The following is a 23,304-nucleotide window of genomic DNA, read 5'->3' as shown; positions in this document are numbered from 1 at the left end:
AGGAGATGTGTTATGAAATCCAGCTAACTGCTTGCTACAGGGCTGTTGCCTTTTTTAACCAATTTTATTCTGTTATGTAGAATAAATATAAGCAGTACTTGTTACACTTTACTCTCTCTCTCTCTCCCTTCTCTTCTTCTCTTTCTTGTCTGATCTTTTTTCCTCTCCTTTTTCCTCTTCTTTCTTTCTCCTTTTTCCTCTTCTTTCTTTCTCCTTTTTCCTCTTCTTTCTTTCTCCTTTTTCCTCTTCTTTCTCCTTTTTCTTCTTTCTCCTCTCCTTTCTCTCCCTCCTTTCTCTCCCTCCTTCTCTCCCTGGGGTGTTTGTCACATTTTATCCTTTCCAGAATGAACTGTGTCTTGCAGAAGTGCAGCAGCCTTTAGAAACCAGTTTTGTCCTAGAGCTGAATTTCCTGGTCCCCAGCTGGCAAACACTCAGGGTTCTCCCTGTGTCCTCTCACAGGTTTGGAGAGAGACAAGTTTGACAACAAGACAGTGACCTTTGAAGAGCACATTAAGGAAGAGCACAACATGTGGCACTACTTGTGCTTTATTGTCTTAGTGAAAGTCAAAGATTCCACAGAATACACAGGACCAGAGAGTTACGTGGCAGAAATGATCAAGGTGAGTTTGGAGATTTGCTGGATTTTTTTCTAGATTAGACCAAGCCAGTGGAATATTGGGTACAGTGCTCTGTGTTGTATTGAATTTATTTTGTAAATGTGCCTGTGACTTCCCAGCCTCCAGAGCACTGTGTGTGTGTGCTGGAGTAGGTGACAGTGAGTGGTGACAGCCAGGTACTCCCCATGGCTTGGATCAGGGGAAGAGAAGCTGTTCTGCCTTAAATTCACATTTAGGGGGAATATTTTCAAGCTGGTGGAAGTCTCGGAAGCACAACCAACAGGTTATAACCTGTCCTGGTATAAATATCTCCAACTGACTTGTAGGATTTGTTGTCATATGATTTGAGCTTATTATTGTGAAAAACTACAATTAATGTCTACTCAATTGGAAGGGCTTTTAATGAGAGAATTAAAAGCCTCATCCCTGCCAAGCTGCAGGTTCAGAGCTCCTGGAATTACATCCGAAGCCCAGTCACTAATTTGTGTCTTCTGGCTGGGGAGCAAAAGCTGTTTGATTTAGAGAATTTCAGTGTGATTTCTTTAGAGCAGAGCACTTTGCTGCCTCCCCTCCCAGCTCATCTGCTGTGAGGTACCAGCTCCCTCGGGGTGGCTCTGTCAATCCCCCCAGCCCTCTCCGAGGTCAAACGTGTTCTTTTGGGGTCACCAAAGTGTCCCTCCTGCTTCTGGATGTCTACCTCAGTAATGAGGGCTTAAAGCAACCTTGTGAGCAGTCACCTGATGGAGGATTAGCACGGTGAGATAACCAAGTGCATCACTGCTGCTTTCCAGCCTGCCTGATTATTTTGCTCCCTTCCTTTATCCCCCCGCAGCACGCATGACTTCAGGGGGAAGCACTGCACTTCTGAAGGGTTTTTGCTTCTCAAAGACAATTTTGTGTTGTGCCTTTGCTTCTAAAAGATGATTTTGTGCTGTGTTTTTGTTGTTGTTAAAACCGGTTTCAAGAAAGTTTCATTTGGCAACCGATTCATTATTTCAGATGAACGGTTTGGATTAGATAAGAAGCAGAAATTAGTCACTGAATATGTTTGCATGAAGCACAAAAACTGGAGAACTTTTATGAGAATTCCCATTCATTAAGTGTCAGCAAGGGCTAATTACTGTGTGTGGATGGGAGTAGGGATAAATTATGCATAGCCAGAGTGTCTCATGCAGATGCAATTTTATGTAACCATGTGCTCTAGGTAGAGGTTTGGAGTGTGTCTGTACTTGGTGGGGTTTGCATTTCATGAGCCAGTTGGAAATGAAGATCTGAGAGCAGGACTCAGTGAGGGCTGGTGAACGTGGGGTGGAACTGCAGGAGTGTGGAACGGGCAGGAAATGTGGATTTCACCTCAGTGCTCTGTCACCATCCTGCCCCAGGCTCAGGCTGCTGTGCCCTGGCTCTGGAGTCCCCTGCAGTCCATGGATTCCTGAGCAGCCTTTGCCAAAGTTTACTCTGAAAACCAATTTCTCCCTGGTGTCCTTTAACATTAGAACTTCCTTTTCTGCCCTAAAATCTGGGTGTAAAACATGATGAATCTGTTTCTCTACCAGACCTGTTCTAAATGCTGCTGTAGGAGCCAGAAGTGGGTTTTTTCCCATTTAAGGTGTTTTTAGGGGTAATTTGGGTGGGGCCTGGTTCATCTGTTCCTCAGGCTTTCTGTGTTTATAGAATCCCAGATTTGATTTGGGTTGGGAAGGACCTTAAAGCCCATCCAGTGCCACCCCTGCCATGGCAGGGACACCTCCCACTGTCCCAGGCTGCTCCCACCTGGCCTTGGGCACTGCCCAGCCTCAACCTCTCTGGGCAGAATCCCATGAATGCAGAGGGACAGACCGAGGAAAGCTTTCAACTGAATTAATTCCACGAGTGCCAAGGCAGGGATTCACTGTGGAGGTGCTGCCTTCTCCTTGGTGTGGCAGCCACCAGCCTCTCTGGGAAGCCTCCTTGGGGCATGGCTGGCTTTTAAAGGGATTTTCCTCCCGTCTTTCAGACTGAAGGTGGCACTGTAACATCTTGGATAGTGACAGAGATGGGGCACGTCCTCCCCGGGCTGTGCGTGGGACCAGCCTTCAGCTGCTGCTTGTACCCTTTTTTAGGAGCTGGGGTAGGAGCATCCTGTGCTCCGAGTCCCACTGTGATGGCAGAACCCGCCTCAAATGTTTCACCTGTGCTCTGACTCCCAACAAAATGCCTTCAGAATACTCTTGGATTTCTGCCCCTCGGTAAATGAGAGTAAAAAAATAAGAAAATACAATTTTTAAAATTGCCTTTGCCACTTAGTATTTGTGGGTTGTTCTGACGCTACAGAACAGTAAAGAAAAAAATTAAAGAATTTAGGACACTTAAATTATATCCACTGTCAGTTTGTGAGCTGCTTCCAGTGCTGCTTGTACAGTGCTTTAAGGATATTTTAAGCACTGTGGTATCAAAAGAATCCTGGACAATTTCATTTATGCAGTTAGTGAATATTCAGGCACCTTTAAGAGTGATCTGGAATTTTGATGCTTTCTTCTCTAAAAATAATGTGTGCAGAAAGGCAGTTTTGAGGATTCCCTGTATTGGGTATGGCAGAGCTGGATCTGGCCCATAGCATTCATCCTGCACCCTTCACCATCATGGCCCCACATTAAAAGAAATTGTAGCCTTGAAAATCAATTATTAACTACAATCCCTTAGTGAATTTTATATTTCTTCACAGACAGAAGCTCATTAAGTTCAAACACATCACGAGGAAAGAAGTCAACAGGTACACTGGGAAATTGAGTTGAGTTCAGGGCACTGAAGACTGATCAAAAAATCAAAATTTAAAAAAACCCAGCAGTGATCTGACCCGAGCAGCCTGGGCTAGTGGGAGGTGTCCCTGCCCAGTGAGATGAGCTTTAAGGTCCTTTCTAACCCAAACCAGTTTGGGATTCTGTAAAATGAAATCTATTAACTGTTCAGGCAGTGCTGCTGTGACTGTCAACTTCAGCACTGTCACTGTCCCTCCCATAGCCCTGTTCTGGCACCACTTTGGGGCTCTTGGTGGCTCTGGGATCTGGATGCTTTGTTGAGTCCCATGCAGGGCCAGGCTGCCCTGGGCTTGTAGCTGCAGGTCCCGGCTGCTGATGGAGGCTGGAATTGCTCCCGCTGTAAACAGGGATAATATTCCCTTTCATCAGCCAGGGGAGCCGTGCCTGCTGCCACCGATGATGTCAAACTCGGGGCATCTCAGGAATCCGTGCTGGGAATGGCTGGAGATGCTCAGGAATGGGGCTGCAGGGGTGGGCTGGGGGAGGCTGAGGCCGCTGCCCTGCTGCCCCTGCCCTGGCAGCCTCGCGGTGCCAGGAGATGGAGATGGGTTTCAGCAGCTGCCCTTGGCACTGCCTCCCTGAGCCACCTCCTTGATATCGACTGAGTGGCACAGACAGTGCTGTGGATGTGAGGAAGCAGCTCTCGGTGCAGAGATGATCTTCAGCTCCCGGTGCTTGTCCAGCTCTCCTGGCCGGAGCAGGGATGTGTCCCCCCCATGCTGGAGAGGGGCTGGCTCCGTGCTGGGGCAGGGCTCATGGGGAGGGATGCTGAGGGTGCCTGCCGTGATTCCCAGGAATCAGGGAGGAACAAAGGCCCCGGTTCTGGAGGCTCTGCAGTCACCAGGAAGATCAGGTGATGTCTGAATAACACCCTGTGTGTGGGAGGTGGGGGGATCCACTTATCGCCTTGGCCAGACATTGACATCCACACCCAGATGACTCATGTGAACTCCGAGCAACTCCCTGCAGATTAGTTCATTTAAATGTCTTATCTTCCCATCCTGGCTTGAGAATTCCTCCTGGAGTTCTGGCCTTTGCCTGCAGTTGCTGTGGCAGCCTGGGCAGCACAGCAGCCCTGCCAGCTCAGCTGTCACCGGGGCCTTGGCAGGGCTCTGCCACAGCCAGCTGTGTGCAGGCATTTAGAATATGTAAAATCTCTCGCTCTGCGGCTCGCTAAGGAGAAAACCACACAGGCACCCGGGGTTTGTGTGCATTCCTAAGCTGTCTGCAGGCAGCTGCATGGGCTGTCACAGCACAGACAAATATTTGCATGCCCGACTCCTGCATCCCCTGCTCTGCACCTCGAGCAGCGTGGGCTGCCAGGGGTTGTGCATGCAGATGTGCTCGTTAAAAAATAAAGGCTGCTTTGGGAAAGTTTTCAGCGCAGAGCTTCCTAAGTAGCTCCTGCAGTTGCCCTTTGTTTTTAATCCAAGCAGGATCTGTGTCATTAGCAGCCTTTATTGCAGAAATGAGGCAGAGGTGTCACGGTTGCCCAAGCTCTGTGTCCGGATCGAGGGCACAGAGTTCCAAATCTGGATTGTGCTGTCATTGAAAAGGAACCATTTAAAAACAGGAGTGATGGCACAGGTATCCTTAAAGGAATTTGGAATAGGAATGAAGGCTACAGATTTCCCTTTGTACCTTAGCTAAACCTCTGTGTACAAACCTGGGATTGAAGTACATCATTGGGCTTTTTCCTTGGTGTCCTGAGCTCTGTCCTGTAAAGGAAAGTGTTTCTGATTCTGAGTTTGAGTGGCTGCTGCCAAGGCACAGCCTCCTGGTAAGCAAAGATGGGATTCCATCACTGTCGGGCTTTTAAATTGCATCCTTTCAGAAGTGCAAGTGTGACTTGAAGCCTTTCCCAGGGAGTTATCCAGCAGGGACAGTCACTGTGCTCCCAAACCCAGCAGGAAGGTGCCATTCAGCAGTGCTGATGGCTTTGAGGAGTGGCCACATCCCAGTCTCTCTGTGAAACCCAGTTCAGCTGGAGATGGCCAAGGCTGGCTTTGCACTGCAGCACCCCCAGGAATGACAAGGGCAGACCAGGATACTTCCAACCCAGAGCATTCCAAAAGGCCCTTAATGATTTCAGCACTGGTGAAAGACATATGTACATGAAATTACAGTCTGAGAAAGTGTTGGAAACGTAGTTATGTTCATCTGTCATTTGTGCCTGGAAATCCTGTACTTCAGGCAGAGTCAAACAGGAGAGATTTGTCATATCTGTATTGAGCAAACCAGCTGCAGACAGGAGCGAGCAGCCCGTGCAAATGACTCGGTTACAGATGAGGAAATTGGGGTTTTGGGGCTACCAGTCACCGTGATACTGGTGCAGGCTGGGAGAGGAGGAGGAGGAAGACCAAGGAGGTCAGGATGTGACCTGGAGCTGACAGTGCTTTGTTTGGTGGTAACTTCCCAACAAGCTGCATCTTGAGATAGCTGGCCAGAGTTAGCCAATGTAATTACAGGGTTAATCAAGAAATCATGGCAGAGGCTTGGAAAAGCCCAGAGCGTTTGGCAGCAGGCCCTGGGCTGCTGGAAACACTGTGTCACAGGCATGGGCTGAGCTTTAGGGGAGGAACCTGTTCCACCCTTGGTGCAAACCAGGAGCTGCACTGGGAGAAGGGAATGGTCAACCTCATCTTCCCCAGCTCTGGGTGCCCAGAGCAGCTGTGGCTTCCCCATCCCTGGCAGTGCCCAAGGCCAGCTTGGACAGGGCTTGGAGCAGCCTGGGACAGTGGAGGGTGCTCCTGCCCGTGGCAGGGGGTGGAACAAGATGAGCTTTAAGATCCCTTCCAACCCAGTGCTTGATTTTCCCAGATAAACCACTTGGAATCCATGCAGGGAATCTCAGGTTGGCATCCCAGCTGACCAGGCAGAGGTTTCCCTGGGGCTGAGTGAGCGTGTGTATGAACAAGGCCTGGGTGGATGAAAGCAGAAGGAAAGGCTTCGGGCCAGTTCTGGGGAATGGGATGTTTGCATAACGTGCTGGCTTTGGGTGGATCCCAAGCAGCTGAGCTGCCAGGGTGGGTGCCTGTCCTGCTCCTGGAGCAGCGCCAGCACCCTGGGAGAAGGGGAAGGCTCCTGCCTGGAACCCGTGGGGTGAGGCACTGGGAACACAGACTGCTGGGACCAGCAAGCCCCTGGGCCCAGCGTGCCCAGGCGGTGTGGGGTGAGGCACTGGGAACACAGACCCCTGGGACCAGCGTGGCCGAGGTGGCCCCGGGCTGGGGCGAGACCGGCCCTGAGTCATCGCCCTGACCCCGGCGCTGGACGCTTGTGCAAGAGGATGTGGGTGACAGCAGCCACTGCCACCAGCTGTGGGGCTCAGCCTCTGCTGGGGAATTGCTCCTCCTGCCCAGCTGTGGGGGTGTAATGTGCCCTACTTCAGTGGGATCCAAACAGCCCGGCGCAGGTTGGTGTGGACAGGTGGCCTCGTCCTCTCGGGAGGCAGGACATGGCCTTCAGGAGTCCCCGCGGTCCATCGGGCTGGGTGTGCTCAGCTGGGCTCCAGGGAGTCACCCACAGCAGAGATGTCCCAGGTGTAGGGCCATGAGATGGGCCTGAGATGGAGGATGGTCATCCTCCACCTTTGGGAATGGTGTCTGTGTTCCGGGTTCCCTGCTCTGCGCCAGCCCAAGTGCCACTGGGGTATTTAACAGAGAAAAGGAGATGATTGCACCCTAAAGCTTGTGTTGTCAGCCTCCTGTGGGACAACATGGGCCGTGTGAGGAGCTGAGAATGTTCTGAGTGTGGAGGGGGAGACACCATCAAGTGCTGGTTTTTATGGAGGGGAGAAGTGCAGCTCGGTGTGGAAGAAGCGATGGTGAGGCCTTTGCAGCAGAGAGAGAACCTGATGTGGGGATTTTTCCAGGAAGCTCAAGAAAGGCCCAAGAGGAGTCCCATCTCACCACAAACAAACAGATGCGTTTTCAGAGTGCTTCACAGAGCTCTTCTGTAGCTGTGTGGGTCTGATTTTTAACTTTCCATGACAGAAACTGAAATTTGCTGCTGCTGCCTTTCCCTGCTTGTGTTCAAGAAACAACTGGACGTGGCACTCTGTGCTCTGGGCTGGGTGACAAGATGGGGATGGGACACAGCTTGGACTTGGCGATCTTGGAGGTTTTGTCCAAGCAAAATAATTCCATGATTCTGTAAATGCTGCTGCTGGGATTTATTTTGGAGAGGGCTGCCCTTCAGCACCCCGTAACTCTGAGTTCCAGGGTACGTGGGGACCCTGGAGAGCAATGGTGCGTCCTTGGGGCGAGCAGAGCCCCGGTCCCTGCCGTGAGCTGCCATCCCCTGCCCAGGAGGAGCAGAGCTGATGCCTCTCCTGGCCCAGCCCGAGCTGAGGTCGCCTCTCAGCCTTTCTCAGAACCAGCTCTTCGGCAGAAGGCGGGAGGAGCCGGCGCTTCTCAGAATGAATGGCGTGTGCAGCACGCTTCCTCTGCCCTTCCAGGGGGATGGCCGGCGCCCCCCCGGCTGTGACACTCGCTGCTGCTTGCCTTACAACAGGGACTTTTCCAACTTTACCTAGAAAAGAGCTGCAACCCGAAACTCAGCCCTGTGGTCAGCCAGCTTCCGGCAGTGGCTGCGCTGGCTCCGGCTGCTGCAGCACGGGGCTGTGCCTGTGCTGGGAACGGGGAGCTGAGGGACCCCGGGATCCTGGGAACGGGGAGCTGAGGGGACCCCGGGATCCTGGGAACAGGGAGCTGAGGGACCCCGGGATCCTGGGAACGGGGAGCTGAGGGGACCCCGGGATCCTGGGAATGGGGAGCTGAGGGATCCTGGGAACGGGGAGCCGAGGGCACCCCGGGATCCTGGGAACGGGGAGCCGAGGGCACCCCGGGATCCTGGGAACGGGGAGCCGAGGGCACCCCGGGATCCTGGGAACGGGGAGCCGAGGGACCCTGGGATCCTGGGAATGGGGAGCAGAGTGTACCCCGGGATCCTGGGAACGGGGAGCCGAGAGCACCCCGGGATCCTAGGAACGGGGAGCTGAGGGACCCTGGGATCCTGGGAATGGGGAGCAGAGTGTACCCCGGGATCCTGGGAACGGGGAGCAGAGTGTACCCCGGGATCCTGGGAACGGGGAGCCGAGAGCACCCCGGGATCCTGGGAACGGGGAGCAGAGTGTACCCCGGGATCCTGGGAACGGGGAGCTGAGGGACCCCGGGATCCCAGGGCAGAGGGTGCAGAGGGCATCCTCGGTCTGCGGGTGCCAGCAGCTGCACAGGAGCATGGCAGCCTCCCCTCTCCAGGCTCACTCAGTGCCTCTGAAGCACCTCCAAAGCCCCAAGATGGATGTGAGGCTGGATCTTTAAAGGCACCCCAGGGCTGAGCTGAAGTTCAGCAGAAACTGGATCATGGAGATATAAATCTTTTATTGACCCCTGAGTGGCAGTGCTGGGAGCCAGGCTGGCCCAGCAGGATCACCATCCCCTGACCTTTCAGCATTCCTGCTCCGTTCCATTGGTGCTGGCTCTGCTTAAATATTTATTTATTTGAAAGCAAACACCCCCACGCTCCCAGCAGGGACAGGGACGGGCTGTGTGTCAGCAGTCTGGGCACATCCAGCTCCTCTGCGGGGCTGGGGGAGGCTGAAGAACAGGCTCAAGGTTTCCAGTGCAATCCAGCATGAGTGTGTGCAGCAGGCAGAGCTGTGTCCTGCCGTGCTGGCAGCTTCTCTCTGTCCTCTCTGGAGAGCCCCAGCCCCAGCCTGGGCCGGGCAGCAGTACCTGTGCCTGCCCTACCTGCATCCACGGGCATTCATCTGCACCCCTCTCCCCGTGCTCTCCCAGCCTGTTTGGGTGTTTCTTGCTGCTGACAGTTGAACATGGCCAGATGAATGCTGGGTTTGGGTGGTGCTGAGCAGCTGTGGGAGTGGGGAGGGGGATCAGTGCAGCCCAGTCAGGGTGGGCAGGGGGTGTCCAGGTCCTTCCCCGAGGCTGTCCCTGCACAGGGAATTTCCAGATGCCCGTTAACCCTTTGCAGGTGGATCTGCACTCAGCGGGGCACTGCCAGTTCCAGCTGACCTGCGAGCCCTGGCCCCCAGCTCAGACACCCAGGGGGCTGTGTCTCCTTGTCCTCTGCCTTCCCCTGCCTCAGCCTGTGGAGTTCATGTGCAGCAGGGTTTGGTTTTCATCTTTCAACCCTGACATGAGAACTAGAGGTGCTTTGTTGGTTTTGTTCAAATCAAAGCCAAGATTTACTGGCTTTGAGGGCTGGGGCTTTCAGAAGCTCAGTGAGTTGGGAAGCTCTGAGGAGGCTGCAGAAGCTGTGGGTGCTGTTTGATTTCACCTTCCGGGCCTGGAAGGATCAAGTCACAGCCTCTGCAGCAGCTGCAGCGCTGGCTTGAATTGCAGACTAATGTTGGAAAGTGCTTGGGGTATTTGTTATGAAACACTGCAGGTAGGGAAAGTTGGTGCTTCCCTCATCCCTTTCATCCTTCTCAAGGGTAGGGTCTGGGGATGGCCTTAGAAATGTTTTAGGGAATAAGGAGAATATTTCTGGGGCAAGAAAGGGGCAGGCAGGAGCTTCAGGGCTCCTGAGGAAACCTCAGGACATGGGCCTGAGGGTCCAGGCAATCCTGCAAATATAAATTGCATTTTAGTCTCATTTTCCTTGTCCTCTGCCCTTGTTTCTCCCCTGGAGGAACAGGGGAAAGTGCAGTTGGTGTCGTTGGGTGGGAGATGCTGGACCTGAGCACAAATGTTGAGCTGCCCCCTCCTCCCTAATGAGGCTTTTACTACAGCTGGAAGAACACAGTGCAGTGCTGCCTGTTCCTCCTATTAAACCTTAATTGTGGGACTGGCGTTCCCTAAAGTCCAAAATATTTTGGCACTTGTCTTGATAAAGGCATATTTTTTTTTGTACATAGATTTTTTTTTCCCCCTTTTATTAGCAGAAACCATCTGCCCTGTAAACAGAGATCAGGAGCAAACAGCCTTCCTGGCAGTTCTGCATCACGTGGGAATGCTGTGGTGCCTGCATGGGAAAGGGCCTGCTTTCTGCTTTCTGCCTTCTCATCCTGGCAAAAGGAAACTCCAGGCACATCAGAAGCAGCTAATTTAAGCTGATGAGCCTTGGCATCGCATCTGAATTGCAGAGAGGATGTGACTGGAGCTCTCTGTAGAGGTGCACAGCCCTGATTAAGCAGGATGGATGCTCCTGGGAATGAGGGGGAGCACGGAGGGAAGGGGCTGGAGCTGGAGATTTAGGCAGGGAGTGACAAAAAGCCAAGAGTTTGCAGTGCTGCAAAAACAAGCTGGGAGCCCAGAGAAGAGCCCGGCCAGTGGGGTGAGCTGTGGCCACTGTTAATCAGCAGTGCTGATTGATTTTTGATTAACAGCAACCCTTGGTGTTCATGCAGTCACCCTTCACCGTGCCTGGTGTGTTCAAAGCTCCCCAGCTGTGTCACCTGTGAGAGCACACACACCTTATCTCAGCCAGCCCGAGTTCAGCTTCCATTTCAGAGCATATCTCCAGCGTGGGAGGAGAACCAGACTGGATGGGAAACCAGTTTGATGTTGAACTGTAAGGTGTCAGGACGTGGGGTGCACCCCTCCTCCTCTTTTGTGGCTTTCTGTTCCGCTCCTGCCTTTATTTTTATCCTCTCTGGCGAGTACCCGAGTGCCTGTGTGACTCTGTACAGGCTCCTCAGGCTGGGTGTGTGTCCAGTGGCATTCCTGTGTCCAGTGACATTCCTGACTGCAACTTAAACATGGCCTATGAGAGACTTTGTGTGGCTGAGGGAAAACTCTCCAGGCAGTGCATTGTAATGTATCTGTCCCTCGTTTTAGCCTGAACCAGACAGTCAAAATAGTATTTTCTTTTTCGTTAAAAAGGAAGTATTTCAGCTATGGAAGAATTTCCAGAACTTGGTTTCTTTTATCAGAGAGCACAGCCAAGCTTTGCTTGACCAAAAAAGCAGAAAATCTTCCTCAAACACGAATTAAAAGATTGTGAGGTGGCAGCAGATTTCTAGCACTGGGAAATGCTTGTCCAGACGTGAAATTTGGGCTGGTTTAATGTCCAGTGGTTGTGATTTATGCTGAGGTGTTTGTGAGGGAGCAAGGGCTGGGGACAGCGAGTAGCTGGAGAGGAAACCCGCACTGAGCAGCCCCAGTTCCCAGCAGTGCCTCAGTGCCTCGGGCTGGCACTTTGCAAACTTTCCAGTGAGATGCAAATGCAGATAACTGCAGATAAGCACAGAGCTGCTGCATCCGAGGAATGGCCCGTGCCTGCAGAGCTCTGGCTGTGCTCTGGGGACAGCTTTTCAGGTGGCAAACACTAATTGTGCCCTGGTGTGTGATCCTCAGGAGAGAAACCTGGACTGGTTCCCCCGGATGAGGGCCATGTCACTGGTCAGCAGCGACTCGGAGGGAGAGCAGAACGAGCTGAGGAACCTGCAGGAGAAGTTGGAGTCCACCATGAAGCTCGTGACCAACCTCTCTGGGCAGCTCTCAGAGCTCAAGGATCAGGTAAGGAGCGGGCACGCACCGCGAAGGGCAGCGCAGGCTCCTGCCAGCCCCTCCTGCAGCTCCACGGCTTCTCCAGACCCCAGGGAGAGCTTCCCCAGAGCGACTCGTGGTTAGAAATGCAGTGAACAAACCAGCTGTCCCTCCAGAGCCCCGTGCTCCAGCTGAGCCGCCTGGTGCTGGCCCAGCTGGTGAGTTCCAGAGTGGCCACATCAGAAAGGGAAAAGTTGTGTTAAAAACATCACCAGAGTTCCCTTGATTCAGTGCTGGCTGGTGCAGGGAGCCCGCCTGTGTTGTTGTTGTTGTTTGGGGTTTTAACCCGAAGAGCTGAGTGAGATCCTGTCAGCCAGAGGGTGTGACACTGACAAAGGGCTGTGTCACCCTGTGCACCTCAAAACCCACCGAGAAACTGGAGAAGCACTGAGTGGTTACTGGCGGCGCTGGTCCCTCCGTGCTGCGGCTGGGCTGCTGTGCAGATGTGATTTGGCTGCTGCCACCCTCAGCCTGCAGCTCACACATCCCAGGAGGGTTTGCACTGCACCGCACGCTGCTGCTGCGAGCCAGCGAGCGCTCCACAGACCTCACGGGGGTTTTCTGGTGCAGCAGCTCCTCTGCAGCAAATCCTGGGTGGCTTCTGCCTTGGCTGGGCTCGAGGGCGTCGTGGGGCTGGTGCCTGGCCCAGCCCCAGCGATGGCTTTGTGAAAGACAGGGGCAGCAGGGCTTTAGCTGGTGCTGTCCCCGGGGATTCCAGCCTAACTGGAGAGAACAGGGAGAGCATGGCTGCCTGTGCTGGCAGGAGCTGTTTGTGGTGGCTGCTTCTCTGTGTGCATTAATAACCTGAGCCAGGTGGTTCGGTGAGTGAATTGATGTAGGTATTGGCACTGGCTGAGATGAACTGCTGACTTGCACCTGGCTGGTGGATGGGGCTGCCCGGGGCAGGAGTGGCCCAGCAGCCGTGGGTCAGTTCCTCTCCCCACACCAGTGCCATCCCTCCCTGCTGGCCGGGTGTCCCCATGAGCCACTGCTCTGTCAGGAGGCCCTGGCAGCCAGCACTGCCCGAGATCAGCTCCTGCCTTCCGATCACGCTCTGCGCTGGGGCTGCAGCCGGGCCGTCCCGAGCACCCTGTGGAGGTGAGGAAGGGATTAATGTGGGGCCCTGGGAGCTGCCAGCCTCGCTGCCCCGGGCTGTAATTAGTTCTGAGGCACGGTGCCACAGAGCCCCTCGCTCCAGTTGGTCAGAGGATGGAGGGCAGAGGCAGTTGCTCTTTTGTCTGGGCTTTAATTCTTGCCGGGCAGTGTTTGGCCTGGAAACAATTACCCTGCCCCGTGTGTCCTGCGTGTCCCTGCTGAAGGCTCTCTCCGAGTGCTCTGCAGGCACAGGAGCCTCCCCACTGGCCACAGCCTCACGACTGAAGCTCGCAGCCCTCTTGGCTGACCAAGCACTAAAACCTCTCCTTGCTCTTTGTGAAAATAAGAATGAAGGGTTTAGCTTTTAGAGAGCTATTTGACTGTAAAAGCAAGAGAGGAAACCAGCTTCATTAGTGTGCTGATAGCTTTTAGGAATTCCCCTAAGAAGCATTATTGAGAGCCCTGCTGAAGATGCAGGATGCTCCAATTATGTGACAAAGCCAGTATATCCCTCCTCCTGCTCAGGAACTGTCTCCAGGAAAGGAACTAACTCAGGGAATTCTTATTTGTATTTATTTTCTTGTAATTAAATAAAGGGAAAACCTCTCATTCATTTGCTCTTCAAGCTTGTTAGGTTTCTGGAGACTCTAATTATTAGAAGCCGAGTTCCAGCCCGCCTGCTTCCCCAAAGTGCACCAAGAGCCATTAAAATCCTGATCACTTTAATTCTGTGTGAAAAGATTACACCATAATTGTCTGCAGCAGCAGGGGATTAGATGTAATCACCCAGAAATCCTTCCCAGAGTGCAAGCATCACTCCTGGGGCCGGGCCCTAGCTGGGGACAGTCCCCCTGGCCCCAGGTGTGACTCAGGGTGACAGGGTACAGGCAGGTTCTGTGTCCAGGGGGGATCCTGCTCCTGGCCCAGCTGGTGCCCTGCTCCTGGAGGTGACTCCAGCTCACCATAACCTTTGGAGCCAGGCTGCCTCTGTCAGGCCCAGGCGTTATCGGGGAGCCCAGCCTGGCTCAGCTGAACCCCGGGCCCCTTGGGCAGTGTTTGGGTCCTGTCAGCACAATTCCAGGGCTGGCAGCTCCCTGGGGATTTGCTGTGCCTGGCTTTTATGGCCTGTTAGCCCAAGTGTGCTGTCGCTGGAAAGCTCTTGCAGGAGATTCACTCTCCAGTAGATGTGATGGCAATAAGTTGCTCTCTCCTGCAGCCCTGTGCCCTCCCCACAGCATTAAGTGTAGTGCAGGATTAATAATGTTCTGCATTGACACTAAAATTGTATTTCTCCCTCTTATTTATGGTTGGTTGCTTTATTCTTCCCTTTTTTTAAAGCCACATCTTCTACAAACACCTGCACCAGGGTGCACAATCCCTTTTCTACCCAGCCTGAAAAACATCTCCTACAGTCCCTTTTCTTAATTCCTCTTTCTTTCCATTTTTATTCCACGTGTCCTCTGAATCAGTTTCTTGGCAATGTGAAATTGTGCCTCTCAGTTTGCTCAGTGAAGATAATTAATGCAAAGGGGCATTTTTAAGCCAAGTCCTTGTGGCCTCTCTTCATTTCCACTTGTGGGTTATGTTGGCAGCAGTTTAACGTTCAGGTTCAGTATGGAGTGGGGGGTGTGTGTGTGTGTGTTCAGAGAGCTCTGGGAAGATCCCTCTTCTCCTGCTCCCGTTCCCTTTAGAAGCTTTTTGTGGAGAGAATTCCAGGAGGTGTGCCCTGGCCTCGGGAGGCTGCAGTCAGCTCTGGGGAAAGGGAAAACAGCAGCTCTGCCTCTCCTCGGGCCAGGCAGTGAGCAAGGTGCTGGGCTGAGGTCAAGGTTAGTTATGGTTTCTAGAGGAATGATGGTGTTTCAGCCCTTTTCCTGGTGGCTAAGGGAGTGCCACTGGGCACACGGTGAGGTGTGGGGCGTGCAGCAGAGGAGCCTTGTGGAGGCTGTCCAGCACTGCCCGTCTGGAGCAATCCCATTCCCACAGAGAGCTCCAGGCCACCAGGATACCCTGCCTGCCCCAGCTGGGAATCTCCATCAGCGCCGAAACTGGGCTTTTACACAGATGCACTCAAGCGGTTTACTGGTGACCCTGGTGCTGGGACTGGGTTGACTCTTGGATTTGATCTTGGAAGTCTTTTCCAACTTGACCAATTCCACGATCCTAAGTGTGTTACAAATGAACCAAACAGGTACACGCCACCTCCCTCCTGCTGGGGCTGCTGCCACAAGCAGTGACACTGGCTGGCATTTGTCATTAAACAGCAAAAGCTGGAGAGGTTAAATGGTGGCTGTAGCTGGAAGGAGCAGCAGGAGCAGGATGGGAGTGTGGATCCCGTGCCGTGGTGTGCTGAACCTGTCTGTGGGGGCTCTTGGGGGAGCCCAGGTGCCCTCAGTGGGGCAGGGATGGGGCTGTCCTGGCATTCCCTGTGAGCCATCCCATGGTGTGGCTCCTCTGAAGCCACAGTGCGGCGGGAGCTGTGGGATCCAGCTGTTCACTCCTGAGACCCTGCCCAGCCAGAGTCGGTCCTGACATGGCTTATGTAACTTGCCAGAAACCTCCTGAAGTTTTTAAAAAGCAGAGTGGCGCCCTTGGATTGTGGATTTTTGAATATCAGTAATTCCAGTGATCCGTCTCCCGTTCACCGGTCGGGAGCGCGTTATTTAATGGGTGGGAAGCAGATGGGGAACGGCGAGGTTTGGGGTGTGTGGCAGTCAGGGGGTTAAGCCCTGCCTCGGCAGATGGGGAGGGCTGCTGGCTCACTGGGATGAGAGCAGGAGTGCTCAGCGTTTTCCAGCAAAGGCAGGGGTATTCCCAGCCTGACTGCAGGGCTCGCCCCTTTTTCCGCCCCCTCTGCTGGACGGGTTACAGAGAATTCCTGACGGGGGAGGTTTCTGCAGGCTGCTCCCCGCTGTCTGCCGGGCTCTGCCGAGCTGTCCCTGGCACAGCGGTGCCCGGGCACGCCGACGGGCTCGTGGCCATGCCACGGAGCCACCCCCTGCCCCGGGAGCGGGCGCTGGCTGTAGCCAGTGCTCCGCAGCCAGGGCCAAGCACAACAGGCCCTTGGGCGAGCTGACGCACAGGAAGCGCCGAGGCCTGATGAGCAAACTTGTTAATTTTCCAGATGACGGAGCAGAGGAAGCAGAAGCAGCGCATCGGTCTCCTTGGACACCCCCCGCCCATGAATGTGAACCTGCAGCAGCAACCAGCCTGAGCTGGGAGGGTCACGGCCCCTCCGGGACACCCCCAACAGCCCGGAGGCTGCTCCCTGAACCTTCTGTGCATCCTGTAAATATCCTGGTTTTATACTTAGATGTATATGACTGCTACTCTTACCAAGCTGGGGGCGCGTGGATTGCGATTAGAACTGTTGGCACGGGACAGAGGTTAAACTTTGTGCCAAAACTATCAAAATTGCCTTTTCCTTGGAAGGACTTAAGAGAGCACCTGAATTGCACTTGAAAAGATTATTTGACTATGTGACATGTATTTTGTATTTAAAAAAAAAAAAGAATAGAATAGCTAGTATTTATGTTTTTATACAATTGTGCAATATGAATTATGCAATCACAATATATTTGGAACTCCTGAATGTCCTAAGGGAGTGCACATCTTTGGATCTGGTGTGTTAGTACAATGTAATAAATGGTATAAAATTACAGGTGTAAATGAGGCTGCTGCAAAATTGTGTAACTGGTGATTTTTTCATACCCTTGGACATTTTTGTACCATGTGTGTAAATATCTTGCAATGCCATATTTGTTGCCTCTTCCTCCCAGGGATGATGCTGGGACTCCGTGGGCTGTTCAATTGGTATCGATTAAAGCAAAACATTATTTTGAATCTTCCGAGTGAGGAAAGCAGGAGGTATTTTTCAAGAGATTTCTTTAGAGTACTGAAGCTAGAAGAGCTCAGACACCGGGTTTTTTAAATGCTAAGATTTCTTAAAGGGAACTTTTTATGCAAAATGAAGTTTGGAATGAGGATGCGCTGCTGGCGAGTCGGTGCAGTCTCCCGGGGCCGAGCCGAGGCTGTCCAGGCTTTGCATTCTCAGTGTGTGGGATCCTCTCCTTCTATTTTTTCATTAGAGACCTACGTGCCTGCTAAAGCTTTAGCAAACAGGCACTGCACCGACTGAAACGTGTCCTGTAGCTGAGCACTGATGTGTGTAATGCTTGTGTGAGAGCCACTGGTTTGAGGCTGCTCTGTCCCACCCCTTCCTCTCCCTGCCCCCTTTCGTTTGGTCACTTTCTTTGGTTTCTGATTCTCCAGAGTGTGAAAGGAAACTTGTTGGGTTGTTGTTGGTTGGTTTTTCCCTCCAATCCGCTGCATAGTTTTATACATGGACCTCATTTTACAGAAGCTGACTTCTCTGCAATACTGTCTACAAAAGAAAAAAAGAGAAAAAAAGCTACAGAAAGAGCTATGAAAATTTGTAAATGCATAAATATAGGTATTTAAATAAATGATGCAAAATACTCTATGGTCAGAGGCTGCTGGTGGTTTGTGTCCTCTCCAAGGTGGTGTTTGGCCGTTCTGTCACGCACACGTGTCCTGGGCTGTGGTGTCACGGGGGCCTGGCAGGTAAGGATGGGACTTCTCCCAGTGCCCACAGGGCCAGAGGTTGATTGTTTTCAAACCAGAGCCTGTCCCTCCTCCAGCAGTGAGAGGCACTGGCACCCAGGGAACTTCACCTGCGGTCACTCCGGGTTGGGATACTTCACCCTGTCCCCACTGATAGCTTAGGTTTGCGGCTGTCATTGGAGCATGTGAGAGTTAAAAACCCCTCCGGCTCCAAGTGTCGTGCGCACAGGAGCGTCGCTGATTATGCGTGTTTGATTAAGATGCAGCAGGAACTACCTGGTACAATTAATCATCTCTAATCTGGTACGTGCACACAACTGTCTGAGGTGGGTGCGTGCCCCTAGCTCAGGTCATCGGGAGAGCTCAGCAGGAGGGCACCTGAGGGGAGGGAGGAAGGAGGGCAGCCTGACCAGCAGTCTCCCAGCCAGATTTATCGGTGAGATCCTGACTCCCTAATCACATCTATTTCCATCTATATCTCCTGGCAAATCTGTCTTCCCCTCTGCAGCGAGGTGTGCGCAGAGGGAGCGCGGCGCTGCGGCTGCCGCCGGCGTGGCGCGGCGGAGGAGCGGGATTTCGTTTTCCCTGAGCGGCAGAGACACGTACCTGACTCACTCCCTCCCCTCCTGCCATCCAGGGATAAGCAGACACACAAATTTGTCAGGCTTCCCAGAACCTCTGCCAGTCAGGTGAGAGGGAGGCGGCTGAGCACAGCCTGAGAGGGCACCCTGAGGATGTGCGCCGTTGCTTCATCTTTACCTTAAAAAGGCAGAACCGGCGAGTGCCTGGGCGCTGGCACAGCCCTGCCCTGCTCTGTGATCCGTGTGAAACCAGCGGGGTGGAAGCCGGGCCTCTCGCCGCGCCTCTGCCTTCCCGGGAGCTGTGGGGAGATGCAAAGAGGGAGGTTCTCTCCCTCGGGTGCAGCTGCAGCAAGAGAAGCAGAGCACAGCCGCCCCCCCGGCAGTGGGGATGCAGGGCACGTGGGTGGTTCCAGGGGTGGCACAGATGGCTCAGGAGGTCACACCGTGTCCCCAGCCTGAGCAGAGGCTGTGTCATCTGGTCAGCAGAGGAAAGTGACTCTGTTCCTCCCCTCAGCCCACGAACAGGTCATTCCTGTCTGCAGATTCATTTCTGCAGTGACATTTCATGTGTGACCGTCACATTTTTCCTTTTTTCTTCCTTCACTCTTGGGTTTTCTAAGCTTTTTTAAATTTTTCTTTCCGGCTGAACTTCTCTGCCCATGACGGCTGTGCCAGCAGAGACGGGGAATGGTGGAAACCCTGCTGGGGCTGGTGGTGGTTCTGTCCCTGCAGCTTCCGAGGTCAAATCTGTGTTAGGACTTCCCCATTCTGGACTGAGATCTGGTGCCCCGTGGCAACTTCCTGATCTCAGAGAAAAGCTGTGTGAGGGATCTGTTTGATTTCCCCATTTGGGGTACTCTTTCTCCACAAAAGCTGATTATCTCTGACATCACAAAAAGCTTTATTCACAATTATTGGACTCTCAAGTGAAAAAAATAAAACCTGAAAAAGGCATCTATAATGTGAGTTTATGTCCTGCACAGGAGGGAGCTTTTTGGCTCTTAAAACACATCGCTGACATCCAGTAAAATTAATGATCAGGTGACAGACAGATGGCTGTTGGTTTAAGGATTAGATTGAAACCAGGGAGGTTCCACCTGCCCTGCACACACCTGGGTTTTCCTTTGGCATCAGGTTTCATTAACAGGACTGCTGGGTGTTAAAAGTTTGGGACCACGATTACTTTGTCTCTTAGATTACTTTGTCTCTTAAATGTGTCTCTTCCATTTGGAGGTGGAAATCAAAAGTGACCTTCTGAAGAGGAAGGAACAAACCGAATCTACCAATTTTGCTAATAATGGAAAGTCCTAGAGGGGAAGGATCTCCGTGCATTCCTCAATTTGCATGACTGGCTGAGCGTGTGGAGGAGCCTTTTCTCCACTAATGAAGCAGGTGACATGCTAATCAAGGCAATGCAAATAACTGCTCTGAAAGCACAGCCACGGCCCCAGCACCGCCACAATGGCAAATTCAAGCCTCATCCTCAATTTTGCAGCAAATTGGCAGAAGGCAGGACAAAGGAGCCGGGATTGCAGCCTCGGTGCTCGCGGCGGGGCCTCGCGCTGGGGCGCGCGTGATGGAGACCTCGTTACATAATGGGGGCTTGATTGATATCAAGGAAGTCATAATACGGCTCCACAGCAATCCCCCTGGTCTCCCCGGATGGGAAATGCTCCTCCACACATGCCTAATAGGGGTTTTAAATTGCCCATTGTGTTTCCGAACAAGAGAAACTTATTTGGAGTGCTTTCCCTTTCCCGCTTCCAACATAAGCAGCTGAAGACACTGCCATGTGTGTTCCCCGGGCTCTGCAGACCCACTGGCTGCAATTCCAGGCACACATCCGATCCCAGAGCGGCTCAGGTGGGAAGGGATCACCTGGTCCAACGTCCCTGCTCCATCGGGGCCATCCCTGAGCTTGTGGCAGGAGCGCACAGGAGGTCCCGGGGGATGCCTGTGGAACCACCCCGTGCCAGAACAGCCAGTTCCATGTCGAGTGCCTTCCCCACCTGGGGACACAAAGCTCGTGCTGAGGGACGGGGGTGGCTCCCTGTTTCCCTGGGAGACTCCCTGGCTGTGGGCCAGCGTGCCCAGGTTCTCCCACGCCGCGCTGGAAGTTCTGTGCCAAGCTGTGAACTTGCTGGCCCCGGGCAGCACGGGGTGTAACCTTTACACTCAGCACGGTGCATTTACCTCTACAGACACACTGGCCAGGCTTTGAGCTCGCTCAGGACGAGCTGTGGGTATTTGGAGTAAAATCAGGACAAATATTCCTTCTAAGTGAAACTGGCATTGTCACTGCGACATAAGGAGTAACTTCTGGAGAGATGCTGTATTTCTCCATCCAATTTTTTATTTACTACCTTTCCAACATTCTTTCAGACTAAACATGTTAATGAGCTGAATGTCAAAACCACCCACGAGTAAACTGAGCTGTCCCATCCAGTAGGCTGATGTTGGTTTGTTTTTAGTAACTAGCAAGGATGCTGGAAAACCCCTATAAAGATTTCATTTTTAACAAAAAGTACCAAAAACTCCACCAGTTTTGCATCACAAAGTTGTGGTTAAAGTCAAGATTTGAGTCAAGCAGCATGTCTGTGGTTTTTGTGGGTGGATGCATCTCGGAATGACTATCAATCTGTCAGAGGGAGATCTGCATGTCATCTCTGCATATGACAAGCAGAATCTGCAGTGACAAATATCTTTCCAGTACTCGCTGCGCCGAGCCTCGTACCCCTCCTGCCATCCAGAATCGCCAAGTCTTGTCAGCACACAGCTTGGACCCGCTTCTTTTCTTTTAAACCGACACAACCAGAGGAAGGAAAGACAAATATAGAGCAGTGCTCTGGAGATGCCACAGGACGCCACTGCCAATGTGCTTAGTCACCCCGAAATTGTGACGCGCGAGCAGGAGGTGCCACGCCGGACACTTGGATCAGGGCAGCCCGCCCAGTCCTGGCTGCTGTGCTGCAGTTACGTGTGGGAGGGGGACACTTGGAATTGAAACTGTGTAAGGAAAAAAAATTAAAGAATAACCCTGGACCGAATCAGAGTAACTCAGGAGGGGCAGCTGGAATTGCATGGAGAAGTTCACAGGGGAAAAAAAAAAAAAAAGGGCAAAACAACAACAAAAAAACCCTCAGAAAATCTGATTGATTTAGAGCTTGACTGCTGGTGTGGAAGTGCCCAATCTTCTCCTTATTTTCAGGTCTCCATGGGAGAAACAGGAGCAGTTTGAGCCAGTGCAACACAGGAAAAAAGCTGAACTTCAACAATAACCAGGAGATGGGAAAAGCACCCTACGCGCAGCCCAACTCCCAGTGCTGGGATGCATCCAGAGTCTGTGTGAGAACATGCTGACAGCTGAATAAATTGCCTCGAGGCAGGTGCTTCCCCAGGAGCCCCACGGAGCAGGAACAGCCAGACCCATTTCCAGGCAGCCCTTCCCTCCAGAAGCACTATCCTCCCTCAGACCAGTCTCTCGGCTTTCTCACCCATTAGTGCTCCTCAGCTGGCTCTGCTCACCCTGACTCTCAGCCCTTTTCTTCCCCTTTCTTGTCTCATCTCAGGAATGACTTTGCAGCTCTTGCTTGCCCAGAGGCCTTCCACTGCCTGGAGATGGGGTCCCAAGGGAATGGGCAGGAGCAAAGCCCGTTCCTGGGCTTTATTGAGGCAACGGGTTTGTTTTCACTTTCCTTTTCTAGCGCTAAGTAAATACGCAGAACACCAAATCTGAAGAGTGGAATTCCATCTCTGTTCCATGTGTTCCAGTATGACTCTTAAAATAGTGGAGATGCTGTGTTATGATTTCCATTTCGCTTGTGTCCATAACACTGTTTTTACGCAGCAGAGATGGAAACACAATCTGTTAAGTCTGTAAGAAACTTTTCCTTATGAATGATGGGTGCAAACATCATGTACAATCGCATTCCAAGAAGAAAATTCTATCCCCTCAGTGTTAGCGACCCCAAAAGGAGATAAAAACTGCAGCTTGCCTCTATTTACACACCAAGGGAGTTTCACATCAATTTAATCACAGGGTCATTCATTATTCACAAACCAAAGACCCATTATCATCAAGAAGAATCATAGAATTGTTCAGGTTGGAAAAGACCTTTAATATCATCAAGTCAATGGTCAGCCCAGCCCTGCCACCACGTCCACCACTAAACCATGTCCTCAATGCCACTTGCACAGGTTTTTTTTTGGGACACTTGCAGGGATGGTGACTCCTCCACTTCCTTGGGCAGCAAGTTCTAATGCTTTACAGCCCTTTCTGTGAAAAAATTTCCCTAACATCTAATCTAAACCTTCCCTGGTGCAACTTGTGGTTGTGCAGTAGCACAACTACCTGCAGGACCCAAATCACAGAGTATCTCCCCATGTCCAGCCCCAAAATGGTGGGAAAACTGCCCCACACCTTCAAGAACATCTCCACGTGATGCTAAATTTGGGTTAGACCTCTGCAATGTGGCCATGTGACTGGCTGCCTTTACTGATAAATGTACTTATTGCCTTTAATTTGTATTTTTGCTGCCAGTGAATCTCATCCTGGCATGAAAGGTCACCTCAACAGCCAGCAGGCTTCTGTGGAGAGCAACCTGGACTGGGTCCACTCAGATCTAGCGCTGATGAGAGAATGAAGCTGTTTAAACCCAAAATGCATGGAAATCCAGACTCACCCTGGAGACACCCCCAAACCCACAGCAGCTCCGAGTCTGGAAGAAGCCAGGACTAGGGCTATGGAAAACCTCAAACAGGCAGGGCTGGCCGGGCAGGATGAGTCACCCACGGGGAAATGCTGCTGACGGCTCCTCCTGAATGTGCTCGCAGACATCCTGCTCTGCTGCGTCAGGAGCCTCTCTCCCAAAGGTGTGTGTTTGTGGTCGGCAACCAGAGCTTGTTCTTTTTTTTCCCTAAAATTAGGAAGTGGGAGGGATAGAAGGAAACAGCGGCCTCCAAAACCTGCTCCATGTAAATGTTGGGAAGAGATGGAAAGGCAGGTTCCTCGCAGCCCTTTGATGTCAGTGCCATCACGGCTGCTCCTAAGCTTCTTCCTGGCCCTGTGAAAATTTCTTGCACAGAGCCAAGGGCATTGGTGCAAAGGATGTCTGGGATG

The 23,304-nt window shown here is 52.4% G+C and overlaps 1 protein-coding gene across 12 annotated transcripts in view; it reads left to right on the top strand.

The window, feature by feature from the left end:
* Positions 1-17,503, top strand: part of ITPR1 (inositol 1,4,5-trisphosphate receptor type 1) — a 162,604-nt gene extending 145,101 nt beyond the window's left edge. For all 12 annotated transcript variants that reach the window (XM_038149707.1, XM_038149706.1, XM_038149703.1 and 9 more), the window contains 3 exons: positions 460-620; positions 11,737-11,898; positions 16,145-17,503. In XM_038149707.1, coding sequence (XP_038005635.1) covers positions 460-620; positions 11,737-11,898; positions 16,145-16,234 — 413 coding nt within the window. In that variant the 3' untranslated portion in view covers positions 16,235-17,503. The remainder of the gene's footprint in view (positions 1-459; positions 621-11,736; positions 11,899-16,144) is intronic.
* Positions 17,504-23,304: the final 5,801 nt, after the last annotated feature.

This window comes from Motacilla alba, chromosome 12 (assembly GCF_015832195.1).
Source record: "Motacilla alba alba isolate MOTALB_02 chromosome 12, Motacilla_alba_V1.0_pri, whole genome shotgun sequence".
In the NCBI taxonomy this organism is placed as follows: Eukaryota; Metazoa; Chordata; class Aves; order Passeriformes; family Motacillidae; genus Motacilla; species Motacilla alba.
The sequence above is the reverse complement of the archived record's forward strand: the minus strand, read 5'-3'. Positions and strand labels throughout refer to the sequence as shown.